The sequence below is a fragment of the Ochotona princeps genome, chromosome 10 (genome assembly GCF_030435755.1).
Source record: "Ochotona princeps isolate mOchPri1 chromosome 10, mOchPri1.hap1, whole genome shotgun sequence".
In the NCBI taxonomy this organism is placed as follows: domain Eukaryota; kingdom Metazoa; phylum Chordata; class Mammalia; order Lagomorpha; family Ochotonidae; genus Ochotona; species Ochotona princeps.
In genome coordinates, this window is record NC_080841.1 from 65,738,782 (window position 1) to 65,752,981 (window position 14,200).

The 14,200-nt window shown below is 41.5% G+C and overlaps 1 protein-coding gene across 1 annotated transcript in view; it reads left to right on the forward strand.

Annotated features, from left to right (window-relative positions):
* Nucleotides 1–14,200, forward strand: part of ADARB2 (adenosine deaminase RNA specific B2 (inactive)) — a 523,417-nt gene that overhangs the window by 488,999 nt on the left and 20,218 nt on the right. The window contains exon 8 of the mRNA XM_004588466.2: nt 7,622–7,803. Within this exon, the coding sequence (XP_004588523.2) occupies nt 7,622–7,803 (182 nt within the window). The remainder of the gene's footprint in view (nt 1–7,621; nt 7,804–14,200) is intronic.

Consider the following 14,200-nt stretch of genomic DNA (forward strand, 5'->3'; position numbering starts at 1 on the left):
TTTTCCAGAAATTTTTAGAGGTCAAAAGGCGCTATCTTTGCTGATCACCTAACCCTGAAGGGTTAATCGAGGGAGAGGAGAAGTCCTAATGAGGAGAGAATGTGGAAGACTAGATCAGAGCTCACAACGAGGGCAGGCGGCGGCATCTGACATAGAGTCATAACTGTCCCTGACAAGGGAGCCTGTATGTGCCATCATGGATAACCCCATAACAAGGAGGCGATGGAATTCTGGGGTCAGACACGTGAGAACACACAGAAAGGAGAAATTCATACCTTACCACCAACCAAGGTAGAAATGGGAGTGATACTGACTTTACTCATTTGGATTTTGGAGAATCTTGGGACCAGGTAAAACCTATGCCTAAAACCCTTGATTAACATTTATCTGCGGGCGGGGGGAGGGAAATGAAGCAAACTTCAGAAAGTTTCCTTCACTGAACAATGACCTTCAAAACCACAGATTAGGAGGCCAGCATTTTAGTATAGCAGGGAAAGTTGCCACCTGTGATGCTGGCATCCCATCAAGGTGCTGGTTCATATCCCAGCTGTTCCACTTTCAAACATGTTCTGTGTTCACAGCCTGGGAAAAGCAGGGGAAGGTGGCCCAAGTGGTTGGACCCCTGTATCCAGGCAAACCTGGATGAGGCTCCTGGCTCCTGGCCTTGGCCTGGGTCCGTTCTAGCCATTGCAGCCGCCTGGGGAGTGAATCAGTGGAGACAAGATCTTTTCCTCTCTGTGTGTCTGACTCCCTATTTCTCTTGAGCTCTGTCTTTCAAATAAATCTTTAAAACACACACACACGCACATGCAAAGTAAGATTGGATAGCACACCCAACAACCAAACTGCTTCTCCATGGGACAAGGGACACATGACAACTAACGTAATGTCAAATTCCACATTCCTGTAGATGGTTTCTGCTCCAACTAACAGGCAACAATCCACAGCCCCCTGAAAGAACAAGAAAACTAGAGGGGCACTTTTTGCTTTTGTCTCTAAGAATCAAAAGTTGAGCTGCATATAAAAATCTAAATCTTCTGGAACTAATGCTCGGTTAGACATGGTTTCTAATTTTAAGCACCTGAGCTTGATTATTGATCAAAATGTGTCTTTCAACGAACAGATTAAAACTTTCTCCATGAAAATGAACTGTAAAACGTTATAGCTGCTCTCTAGAGAATCAGGCCTTGTCTGATTTCTGAATTTAGACTTCAGAGTGCAAGGAGTGTCTTCTCCTTCTGAGGATGGAGAGCTATTGTCAACTCTCACAAACTCAGTGTTCCTCTCTCCCTCCCTTTCCCCAGCCCACCTGGGGAAAATAATCCTGACAGTCCTCCTCCTCGATTACTGGGAGTTTTTCTTATGTTGAACATGCTACTAACTCTACTGAAATCAAGAGAATTTTTTCACTTTTCTAACCTCAAAATAGAGGTCCCTCTAAAACAACTGGTCTTCTAAACACTCGTCCCAAAATTCTCAGTATGTGTCTTAAAAAAATGTTTTTACTCCTTCTCTAATATAGATGGTGTGGTGGTTTTATTACAGCCTTTAAGGGGAATTTTATGTGATCCCTAGTGATAAAAGTAGTGGAGTGATCAATTCAATAATGCTTATCAAGTATAAAAGGAGTAGCAATGAATCAAGACACTTGATCTTCTGCCACTGGTACTTCTATAACAACATCGAGAAGTGGACAAAGTGGTAGGAATTATATGCACCTGACACACAGCTTACACAGTACAACCCCAGGGTCTCTGCATAGACATCGTGGAGACAACACAGACTGGAAACCTGGCTCCTGAAACACAACATTAGTAACACAGAAAAGTGTACAAGATATCATAAAGCATAAGCAGAGAGCAGAAGAGCAGGTGAAGGACCGAGTAAGACACCTCCACAGGTGATTCACAGCATGGATATCAACTAAGCTAATACTGGGGTACATGGAGGGCACAGTGACAAACGGGAGAACCTGCCAGGAATACACAACCAGCAAAGCTTCAGTTGTGGCTGCCATCTTCAGAAAAGGAATAAAGCTGCATTACTAGAGGAAGTAAAGTTTGCATTTTGTCCCAGGAATCAGGAAACCCAAGGTAATCTTGACAAGGAGCTTAGGGCTCAGAGCCCTGAGCAACAACTTAGGGCCGGCTCCTCCACAGACCCACACACCCAGTGACTGAGAAAACACTGTATTGTCTACAGTCACACCCTTAAGCTCAGGGAAATTTACCCCTGAGCAGGTGACTGGGAGAGGGAACTGTTTGCACCTAGGAATGAAGAAACACAATTAGGAATCCTCAATGTCATTACTGATATTCAGAGAACGTTTATATTTTGCAAGTTGATGGAGTGCGGAATTGACCAAAGATGTTATGTCAAGAGAAATGACTTATTAGATAGATTTTAGAAATGAGAAACGAGATGTTGTATAAAGTGGAACGCATTCCTTTCAGCAGGAGACAACCTGAAATGATGCAAGGTCCCCTAATCCCAATCTGAGCACCAGGGACTGTCCCATGTTTACTGGATCTCTCGCACGCTCAAACTCCTACAGTCAGTGACAATATCCTCTCTGACCTAGTCTACTCAGGCTGCTACACAAAAGATAAATCGAGTATTTTGCAGATGACAGAAACACATTCCTCACAGTTGCTGAGGCTGCAAATCCAAGATGACGAAGTTGGCAGATTCACTTCGACTTAGGGCTTCTTGGTCTATAGATAGCTGTCTGGTTGCTTGCATCTCACATGGTGAAAGGCAGGAGGTAGATGTGAGGGTCCCTTTTATAAAAGCAGTCATCCCACACACAAGGGCTCCATCTCCATGATTTATTCATCTCCTAATACAGTCACATTGGCCAGTAGAAGTTCAACCAATGGATTTCAGGAGGGACACAAACATTCCAGTCACTTTCAAATTTCCATGAAACATGCACATTTCCAGACAAGTTCCCCATAGATCACCTGAAATTATGTAACAAGTTCCATGTCTGTGTAACAGGTTCTTTCTATGTAACAAGCCATCCCCAAACTTAGTGACTTAAAATAGCAAAAGCCACTTGCTTTGCTCAAATGCTATTTTTTGCAAAATTTAGTAGATTATCTCTTTTTAGCTCCACATGGTGTCAGCTGGGGCAGCCATCCAGGGGATGAAGGACTTACTTTTAAGATAATGGAAGATTAGAATTGACCATTAGCTGGAAGCTCAGCCAGGCTTGGGCTGGGATAGGTTCTTCTTCACAGACTGTGGAGGCCTGGAGAGAGCAAGCAAGAGATTCAGATGTACATGCCTGGAGCTGGTGTGAGCTCCCACGATCTCGATCCCACTGTCCACATCAGCTGAGGCATCACACGTCAATTGAGGTGTGAGGAAAGAGACATCAAAGTCACATTTAAGAAGCATTGTGTTGAGAGATACCTTCGAGATCATCACTGGGAACCAGAATCCAGCACACACTCTGGTGTTTTATTTTCACCTTTGAACATGATACGTTTGCTCAGGGAATGAATAAGCTGTGCATCACAGCTTAACAAATTTCCTACTGGAAGACAATTACATTATTTCCAGTTTTTCCTTTTGTCTTATTTGGTTTGCTTTGCCATCAAAATCATGTGGTGACTAGATTCAAACCTGTATCCTAGCATTTTCTTCAGACAGCATCCGTGGAACAAATCTCTAGCAGTGATAGTACTGGATAAACGAGTTATTTGTCTTCTTTTTTACTTAGAAAGGCTAAGGAAAGATACACTAGCCAGCTAACTAGTATTTATCTCTGTTAGAGGTGGGATAAAGAAGGTGTGAGATTGAAGGAAGGTAGGGAAAAGGTGTAAAGAGAAGGAGTTGTCAACCTCCAGACAGGTAGGAGAAATTGATTTTCGCATGAATATACCTTGAAAAGCAGTTACTACTAGGACCATATGGTAGATATGACGACCAAGGCCCACATTTCTCAAGCTTTAGGAACATTGTAACCATCCAAGAGAACATCTTCTAATACCCACTTGTGGATCCCAAGTTCTGACCCACCAGGTCTGGAGTGGAACCTGAGAATGTGCATTTCAATGAACTTCCCAGGTGATGCCATGTGGCTGGTTCAGGCTCCACACTTTGAGCCCCACTGAGCAGACTTTTGCTCAAGACAACAAGAGATGGTCATGGTCGACCCAACTGCACGGGGTTGATACTTGGATTGGACCCAATTTTATTGACTCCAAGCCTGTGCTAATCTACTCTGCTGTAAGCATTCTTAACCTAGGCTCACATCAGAATCATGTAGGGATCTTCAAAAATGATGGCTCCCAGATTTCCCCTAACCAGTGATAAAATTTGAGGGAGGCCCTAGGCCCCAGAACATTCTCAAAACTTCCAAATAAAGCAGCATCTCTTTGCTCCTCCTGCCCTTCATGTGGGCTTCCACCAGCTTGTGGCAAAAAAAAAAAAGTGGACTGTTTGCCTACTAGGTATTGTTGTATATTCAGATGTGGGCAGATGTGCCTGCAGATGAAGAACTCAAAGATGGTGCAAATTCACAGTGATACCTGAAAATTTTGCTGCCAACTTCACTCTAATGTTAGAACTGTGTCTCTTTCCAGGACTCTACCAAGGTAATAGAAACAACGAGCAGGAACACAACCTGTCCAAATTATTGCATGACAGTCCCTGCTCTCTATCTTATCTCTAAGGTCCACTCTAGTAATGACACTCTGAAGTGGAGCCTGTCTCACGGGGAACATTGCCATCATTCCCGTTGTGACTCAGAGGCCAAGGCTTGAACCAAGCAGAGAGATTGCATTTTTTTGATAAAGAAAGGCAGCCTTTTTCCGAGATCTTTCTCCCACTTATCTATGGTATTTCAATGATTGACAAACAGACAAAAATATATTTATTTAGGGATTATCTATATTGAAAACCAGACGTGGGATTTCTTTCTCTGTCAACACTGCAGTAATATCAGCTGTTTGAACAAAAGGAGAGGTATTTTTCTATTCAACCCTGAATGCTGAGAATTCTCCACTTTATATTCAGAAAGACATTTGGTTTTATTGATCGTGTTAGTTGGCTAGGTTTAAACTCCAATCGCCAAGCAAGGAGAAGGTTGATTTTCACCATATTGTAAAGGTTATTAGGAGGAAATCAGATATAGAAGTTATTTGTCTTTCGATGATCCTGTTGAATAAGACCCACTCCAGTATGTTCCAGAAGTTTTGTTCAAAACAAATCCCTTGGTGACCTCAATTACCATGCTGTTTCTTCTAGGAACACTAACTTTATTTTTCTCCTCTAGGAATTTGCTTATTTGAAAGAAAGAGAGGTGAGATATCCACTGAATCACTCCAAAAACGCCACAGAGATGGGGCAGATCAAAGGCAGGAGTCAGAACCTCCACCCTGGAATCCCATATGGATAACACGTCCATAGACATGGGCCGTCTTCCACTCCCGTCCAACTTGCTCAGGCAGCTTAGTGGGAAACTGGATGGAAGCAGAGATGCTGGGACTTGAAGCGGCACTGTGATACAGGATGCCAGCAAGGAAGCAAAGGCTTAACCCACTACATCAAAACTAATTTTTAATTTTTAAGACAGCTTGTTAATCAAAGTGCCTTGTTGTGGGAGGGAGAAATCTACGTCTGGTTACTTTTAATTGGTAAGAAATGTTAAAAGTCCACTAACAGACTGAGAATTAATAGGCACACTTAGATTTCCTGTAATCCAGAGTCCTTTGCAAGAAAAGGCCTTAGTGTACTTTCCCAGCAATTTCACATCAGGAAAAAAGAAGCATATGAAGCACTAAATAAAGATAACTGGATTTCCCCTCTCTTGCTCATTTGTCTTCTGGTCTCAGATGTAAGGGGAGAAGCCAAATGCCACAGCCACTACTCAAAACCCTTGATTTTATTCGGAGGAAAGGCTCACCTGTCAAGAAACTCTCCTAAGAGTTGTAGCTATTCTCTACCTCATCAACAAAAGATGAGGATGAGAAAACTCTCACTTGGAGGATCAGCTTGTAGTAGTGAAACACCAGGTCTAAAGGCAGAGTTGTCAAGCAAAGAGATCTGTGCTCATCAGTAGCAGGCTGTTGTGCTGCTTGAAGAAATATCCTTTCCCTCAAAATTTTTGGGTGTTTACTCTGGTGTGATTACAGGGATCTGAAGGATAGCTCTGTCTTTGCTTTCCAAGCAACATGATGTGATGGATAGAAATGACCACAATAGTTTTTTAAATGAAGCTATGCAAATCTGATAGACTAAAGTAAATGTTTCATAAAACCAATGACTGTTTAAATTGTAGGACTAAATTGTTTGTATATAAATATTACCTTTTATATTCCATTTGAGTTTTATGTAGATGAACACATTACTTTAATGACCTGCATTTACGGAGGGAGAGTGGAAGCATGGCTCCCTGAAAATCTCACCGGCCAGATGGCTGCCTTTTCTTGCATGAGATTAAAAGATGTTTCTCATTCGCTGCGATGCTTCTGAGGCAAATTAATATTGCCGGCTAAATTGCTTGTGTATTTTTTTTTTCAGAGTAAAATTTAAAGAGAACTTTTTAAAGCAATTGGTGTCACAGGTTCTCGAAGCAGATTGCTCTCCAGGTAGAGAGACACGCAGTAATTAATGGAAAGAATTCTGTGTTAATTGACTGCTTCGGGAAGAGAGATATAATGACTCCTTATTAATCATGAAAAGAGATGTACAGCGTGGAGGCACCACAATAATTGTCCTAACAGTGGAGAAATGTTAACTAATGAAAAGAACAATGATGTAAGAAATTAGCTTCATATCCAATGGAGGCTGGATTTTGGAGCACATTATTGCAAGTGGGAACCACAAAACGTTTCCTGAAATAGCAGATCCAAGGAATCTCGTGCCACTTGAATTTTAAAATCTGACAGTGCCCCTGAAATCCTTACTTGAAGAAGCAAAGGAAACACTTACCCAGAGGCTATCTTTTCTTTCAAAGGAAATGGCCTTCCTTGGTCTCTCCTCTGGGCTTCTAAAATCAAAGTCATCCCCAGACCAAAATAAGGTCATTTGTTCATATCATTTAATTTCAGCACAGTAGGTCATTTGGACTGCTAAGGACAAAAAGAATAGGACAGAGTATTTCTCCCTAAATGGAAACAGACAAATTCAACTTCTAATATTTGTCAGCTAACACAAAGAAAAAAAAATCAGATTCACTCTGAGAACACAGTGTCTTTGGTTTTAAAAAGAAAACATCTAGCTTTAAGTTCCTGGGAGAACACGCAGCTTCCTCTCCATCTCACAACCCACATTTTTCAAGAGGAAGTCGGATCCTATTAGCATGCAGAGGCACTGTCAGGGCTCGGTCCTCAGTGTAAAGAGCCGTTCAAAATCATTAGTGGCCACAGGCCAAAGCCGCCCTCGTGATTCCACTGCGCCTGGGGAGTTCCCAGGAGAACCCTTGCCGTCATTTGCATGATGGGAAGAGTGCCACCACAAGACCTGGGAGCTGAAGGCCACACAGTCACCAGGCTTTTTGCAGGAACCCAGTGGCCTGGGTAGGTGATGGGTAGACGGCAAGACTAATCTCCCTGCACCTTCCCAGCGGGTGAACGGACACTGTTGACTCCTCTCTTGCTTGTCCCTACAGGTGGAATGTCCTGGGACTACAAGGCGCTCTCCTCTGTCACTTCATCGAGCCTGTGTACCTCCACAGCATCGTTGTGGGAAGCTTGCACCACACAGGCCACCTCTCCCGGGTCATGAGCCACAGGATGGAGGACATTGGCCAGCTACCCACCTCCTACCGGCACAACCGACTCCTCCTCAGCGGTAAGAAAACACTGTGCTCAGGAATCTACCACCTCCGTTTCATCAGCAGGCAAGCAGCGTGCAGGTGCCACCAGTGCCACGTCAGGGCATGTCCTACCTGTTGTAGCCAACGACTACTTAAGGCTTATGAGCAAAGGGACATCAATGCAAAGATTTTAAAAAAAGTGAAAGGTTTCAGTGCATCTTTGAGTATAAGAAACCTGCTTGTAAATCTGTAATGGGATCTAGCTCATCACACATCACTCTGTCACTTTCACTACAGTAGTCAATTAAAAAGGAAAAGGCTCTGCTGATGATGTGTGCGTCTTAGAGGCCCCAGCCCATGATGCTTACCAGCAGACCTTGCCAATGGAGCTGCCTGGAGGAGGAACAGCAGTTAAAAGGAAGGTGGAGACCAGGTCACGGTGGCTAGAGCATCTCAGAGGCAGTGAGGTAACCTCGGCCAGCACTGTGCTGGGCTGCCATGTCTGTCTTCCACAGACCCTAGGCGTGACTTCTCGAACCTTCCCGCACACACCCCCAGCACATGAGGAGGCCCTCCCTGGTCACTTGGCACACAGGGCCAGTAACCAAAGCTAAGAATCGCTTAAGCAGGCGGAAGCTGCAAAGTTCAGGTCCGCTTGAAAAGAGCCAGTCTTAAGTGCTACGAGGGCTTTGGAAAAATGCCCATGGTGACTACTAACTAGCCTTGTACGTTAAAGAAACTTCCAGGTATGTAGAAATTGAAAAGCAGAGGAAGGAATCATGCATATTTTAATAACATACATATTTTAATGTCCCCCAGAAGCCTCATTTTGAAGCAACAAAACCACTTCTGTCCGAGAAGCACAACTTCCTCGCTCCAAGAGCGCGGCTTGGCTGGTTTAAGTCCCACACCAAATGCCCTGGCTTGTGGGGCAGGAGTAGGAGGGACTGGGAGGCAATAAGATGAGAGCGCTCAGAGCAGTTGGGCCTAAGAGTTATTCCCAGGATTCTGTAATTGTTCTAAACTATAAGATCAAACATAAAATAAGGCCTCCCGAGGGCAGTGGTAGATACTAAAAGAAATAGCACATAAATATGCCAAGGAAATATTCAGGAAAAGATAACTGCTATCGCAGAAGTGACTCCATTTATCAATTTGTTCCACAAAATGCAGCAATTGACTACTGAAAATTTTCCATGTGCTGTTAAAGAAAATATGAGCACAGACCTAAAAATTGAAAACAGAGAAGACCAAAGACAGGTTCTCCCCCATTGTATAGCTAAACTGTACCCTGTTCTTCAACATCTTAAAATTCTAGGATTCCTAATCTTAAGATTCTGACTACCTAATAAAAATTTGTGTGGGCATCAGGGAGGATTTTTGTGGCACGCGGTGCAGTAAAAATCAACGTATTTGGAGAGTTGCTTCATCTCATGCTCAAATGGACCGGATCCTGTTAGATTACAGAGGCTTGCTAATGGGCAGTAAAGCAGAACTTGGAGTCAGAAGTTATGAAACTGCCTCAACACTATTTAAAAGAGGGTGGTAATGTTTAATCAAGGCATACTAAGTATCTGCTTATTTATTTTTTAATGTTTTTATTTTTTCATGATGTAGTTCCATAGGCTCATAGATTTCCCTTCCACCCTCCTCATTTCTCCGCCCCCTGCCACTGTTTTCCCCCACATTATTACAATAGTATAATCCTTCAGCAACAGTCACAAGTACATCATTTTGCTATTTAAATGTATCATGATATTGCGTACTTATTTATTTATGAAGACATCACCTCTCATTGAAAAGAGTCTAAATTTAAAATATTGATACGACATAGTAACACCTACATACTGATGGTGATCTTATCCCAAATGCATTTGTGCTTCTTCATGATATGCTGTCCCCATAAGCCCTATTTCTGTCCCCAGACTCCTGACTCCTTCCCTCAACCCCAAGATAGAGTGTGTCCCATAGTCTTAGCCACTGTCTACAAGGTGCATGTTAAACATATTTAGTTCATGGAGCCAAGATCTAAGTGCTGCCTTCTATAGCTGTGTTCAGAGTTACAGGATCCTGGGACGACAGCTTATGGGCAATAAACAGCCTAGAGCTGGTTTTACTGAGTCTGAGGGGTTCGAGTATTTGGGGCAAGGAGATCCTTGTCTGGTCCAACTGATGCAGTTATTATAAAGTACTGAAGTCTTTTAGAGAATGGCTCTATCACTTAGAGAAGGGTATAATCCATGTTGGATGGGGATTTGCTGTCAATGTCAATTTATGACATAGTCAGTCAATTCTCATACCAGCCAATAGCAACTGATATCATTCCCATTTTAATAACATGAATAGAGACTCAAGTAATTCTGTAATTTATCTAAGATTATCAATAAAAAGCAAAGATTTGAACTCAGATCTGATTGATTGCAAATCCCAAGTGCTTTCAATATTCCACATTGAGTCCTGTGGCAGAGATGCAAGATTTCTCATAAGAGACATCTTTATTTATCACACAATACAAGAATACCTGAAGACTAGTCAATAGGTTATTACTAGGGAATTGGCATGGAAGAAGCAAACTAACCCATTGAAGCTTCGTCTAAAACTCTGAGCTGCCTAAGAGTTCACATACAGTCTCTGAAACAATCACTATCATTTGTGCATTGCTGAGCGAGGAACTGAAAAATTCACTTCAGATTAGAAATCTACAAAATTACTTCTTTTTAAATTTTTTTTTATTAGAAAGGCAGACATACAGAGAGGAGGAGAGACAGAAAGGAAGATCTACCATCCAATGATTCACTCCCCAAACAGCCACAATGGTCGGAGGTGCACTGATCTGAAGCTGGGAGTTCGGAACCTCTTCCGGGTCTCAATCGCAGGTGCAGGGTCCTAAGACTTTGGCTCATGCTTGACTGTTTCCCAGGCCACAAGCAAGGAGCTGGATGGGAAGTGAGTCCACCAGGATTAGAACCAGTGCCCGTAAGGAATCCTGGTGCATGCAAGGCGAGGACTTTAGCTGCTAGGTTAATTATTACATATTTTAAAATTTATTTCATTGTGTATTTCATTATGTATTTAACTATTGTGTGAGAAATAGGAAGAGAGTGGGAGGTGAGAGAGAGACAGAGAGCTCTCACGCACGGGTTCGCTCTGCAAATGCCCGTAACAGCCAGGGCTGGACCAGACTGAAACCAGAATTGAGAACTCAAGCAGAGGATTCGATATGGATTGTCCACCTGCATGTTAGGGATCCAGCCGCTAGAGCCATCATTGCCCACCAGTATGTGCATGTGCATTAGGGGAAGCTGGTCTTAGGAGACAGAACTGAGACTCAAACCCAGATGCTCTGGTGTGTAAGCATCTCAATTGGAATCTTAATTCCAGTGTGTTTTTTCAATAATTGTTTTCAATAATTGTTTTCAAAACTATCTTTTTGGTTCCAGTTTTGACCTCTTCCTTTGCTTTTTCCTTCTGTCATATGTTAAGGTTTATTTTAAAGATTGCTTACATAATGTGGTTGGACAGTTGACATAGCTCTGGGTGGATCTCAGAAAGGAAAAGCACAAAATAATAGTTGCAACTGAATGAAAATGTCCTGATATTGGGAGCCCCAAGAACTTCAGTAAAGTTATACAATTTCTAAGTCAAATTTAAGAAAATTTCCCTCTCTTCTGACGAGTGTCAAGTACCCTCTTCTTCTGTGCTTCTAGCTTTTTGAGTTGTCCTCATTCACATCAGCTAGAAGAATTTAAACTTCATAAGCACAAGAAAATAAAAATTACAAACACAATCATCATTACCAAGCCACTACTCACACAGAATCTTTGATCCAGTGTTTGAGTACGAGCATAGTTCTTCTTGGAAATGTTGTCTCTTTTCGGGGCATGTTAAGCTATATGGGAACATAGCAACATTTACATCACTTCACTACATCAATAACTAGGGAGTAGTGAACTTTAAAAACCATAAACAGGTAAATTCGGAACCACCTGACACCACTGAGTGGCATAATACAATAGCAGGATACCTGAGACTCATCATCCAGCTCCTAGGCCATCTACCCCACTGCAATAAACAAAGTCCAACTAAGCATTTTAATCTATTTTAAGTAATGGTTTAGAGTATGATTTTTATTTTTGGGAAACCAAAAAGTAGCATAGCCCTTGGTATCTCACCTTGTATCAACCCCTGAGCAGTAACTGCATTACTCTTGATGGACAGATAATGAAAAATTTTTAAAGTAGATTGTCCCAATTTCTTATTAAGAAATAAAAGGTCCCAAATGAAGATAAGGATAAGAAGACAGACAAGCAAGTGAAATATACCTCAGGGTTCCCTCAAGGTCAGTTTGCAGAGTTGCCTTAGAAGATAAAACTAATGGGGCACAGCATGGTAGCCTAGTGGCTAAAATCCTCATCTTGCACGTGCTGTGATGCCATATGGGTGCCAGTTCGTATCCTGGTACCCAGTTTCCCATCCAGCTCCTCGCTTGTGATCTGGGAAAGCAGTCAAGACAACCCAAAGCCTTGGACCCTGCACTCGTGTGGGAGACCCAAGGAGGCTCCTGGCTCCTAGCTTCAGATCGGCACAGCTCTGTTCATTGTGGCTGCTTGGGGAGTGAATCAACGGATGGCAGATCTTCCTCCCAGTCTCTCCTTCTCTATGTAATCTGCCTTTCCAGTAAAAATAAATACATCCTTAAAATTAAAAAAAGAAAACGAAGCTAACTCTGAAATTTAGATATGGCTAAATCAGTTCTGGGTTAAGAAAGAGCAAGAAAGATGAAAAAGATACCCTTACTGACGCAGTGATTAGAACATATTAACATTTTCGAAAGATAAACTAGAAAAAATTCTGCTCAGACCACGCTACACCTGTGGCAAAAACTTCAAGCACAGAAGCCTACATCAGTTACACAACTGCTCCAAAGGAGTCTGTCCTTTATCTTTCTCAATGAGATCAGTGGAGTGAAACAGAGGTGAGGATAATTAATAAAAGCATGTGCTTTGAATATGCATATTTTTAGAAATAAAAAGCGCCGTGAAATGGAAAGTGACTTTGACAGCTTGTTCTACTAAACTGAGATGTATGATTCTCTGAGCTTGCAACCTCCAGGCTAAATTTGCTTTTCTACATCAAGAAAAGGAGATCACAACAAAGAGGACAATCTGACGGTTAAACCAACTCTGTTCATATTCATGGCGTATGTAACAGACCTATCTTTCACTGTAAGACTTGACTTCGACTAAAGATAGGACTGTGGTTAGATTTACAGCCTATCAGCAAGGTCTGGGGAATGGACATGAAATTTGAGAGACAGACCCAGGAAACTGAATGCTTCCGCTGTGAGTTAAGACTCTTGGCTTCTATTCACATGATGAACATCACAGTGTGGATGAACATCAGCTGCTTTGCCACACTGGGCGTGTCTGTCTAAAACAGTAAGAAGGAGTAGTTCATGCTTCTGTCCAAAGTCATGATTCATAGCAACTTAATTAGTAAGGATGAAGTTTCCTACTGGTCAAAACGTACACCAATGGTCACCTATAATTTTTGTTCAATGCCACCTATTTCTTCTTGTTTTTTTGCACTCTGGATACGTCCCTGTTGCCATTTATAGTCACATTCTTGTGTGAAGAATCTTATCTGTGCATCAGGCCTCTTATTCAGGAGAAAACTCTAAAATCAATAATCACTAATAGTATTTTGCAAAATAACTCAGTGAGATAGTAACAACTATTTTATTCTAGCCATATGGCAATTCATTCATAATGTTATCTTCATGTTAAAATGTAAATTAGAGTAACAAATAGAGTACAAATTTTCCATTTATTTTAGTGTGAAAAACATGAACTTTAATATTTATTTAATATTTAATAAATACTAATAATATTTAAATATATTTGATATATTTAATCATAAAAATTATATGAGTCAATATGTTATCAATTACAATTGATATGAATAAATTAATATAAGCATAAATTAATATATTTCATGTATTAGATTAAATATAAAACTTTGATTTATATATACATGTAATACATATTTCAGCAGACTATTGTATCCTTTTGCCACTAGTCCAAAGAAAATATTTCTATTGTCAATACTTGTTATTTATCCTAAATATCAAGAAATTTCTCAACATAATGTAGACATTTATTTAATCATTCAATTAATATGTATTGATCACTTCTACTGGGCCAGTCACAATCTTGCACTGGGTAATAACAAAGAATAAAATGGTCAAAAATCCACATCTCAGAGAGACTACATACAAGTCAAGAATATGGGCAGATAAAAAACAATAAGGACCTTGTGGGAAAGTAGAACAAAGGGGGTATTGAGAAGTGGTCTTGAGGTCGGCATTTGCTGCATTCCACCTTGAAGAGACTGGGACCCAGGCCCTCCTCCACTTCCAATCCAGCTTCCTGA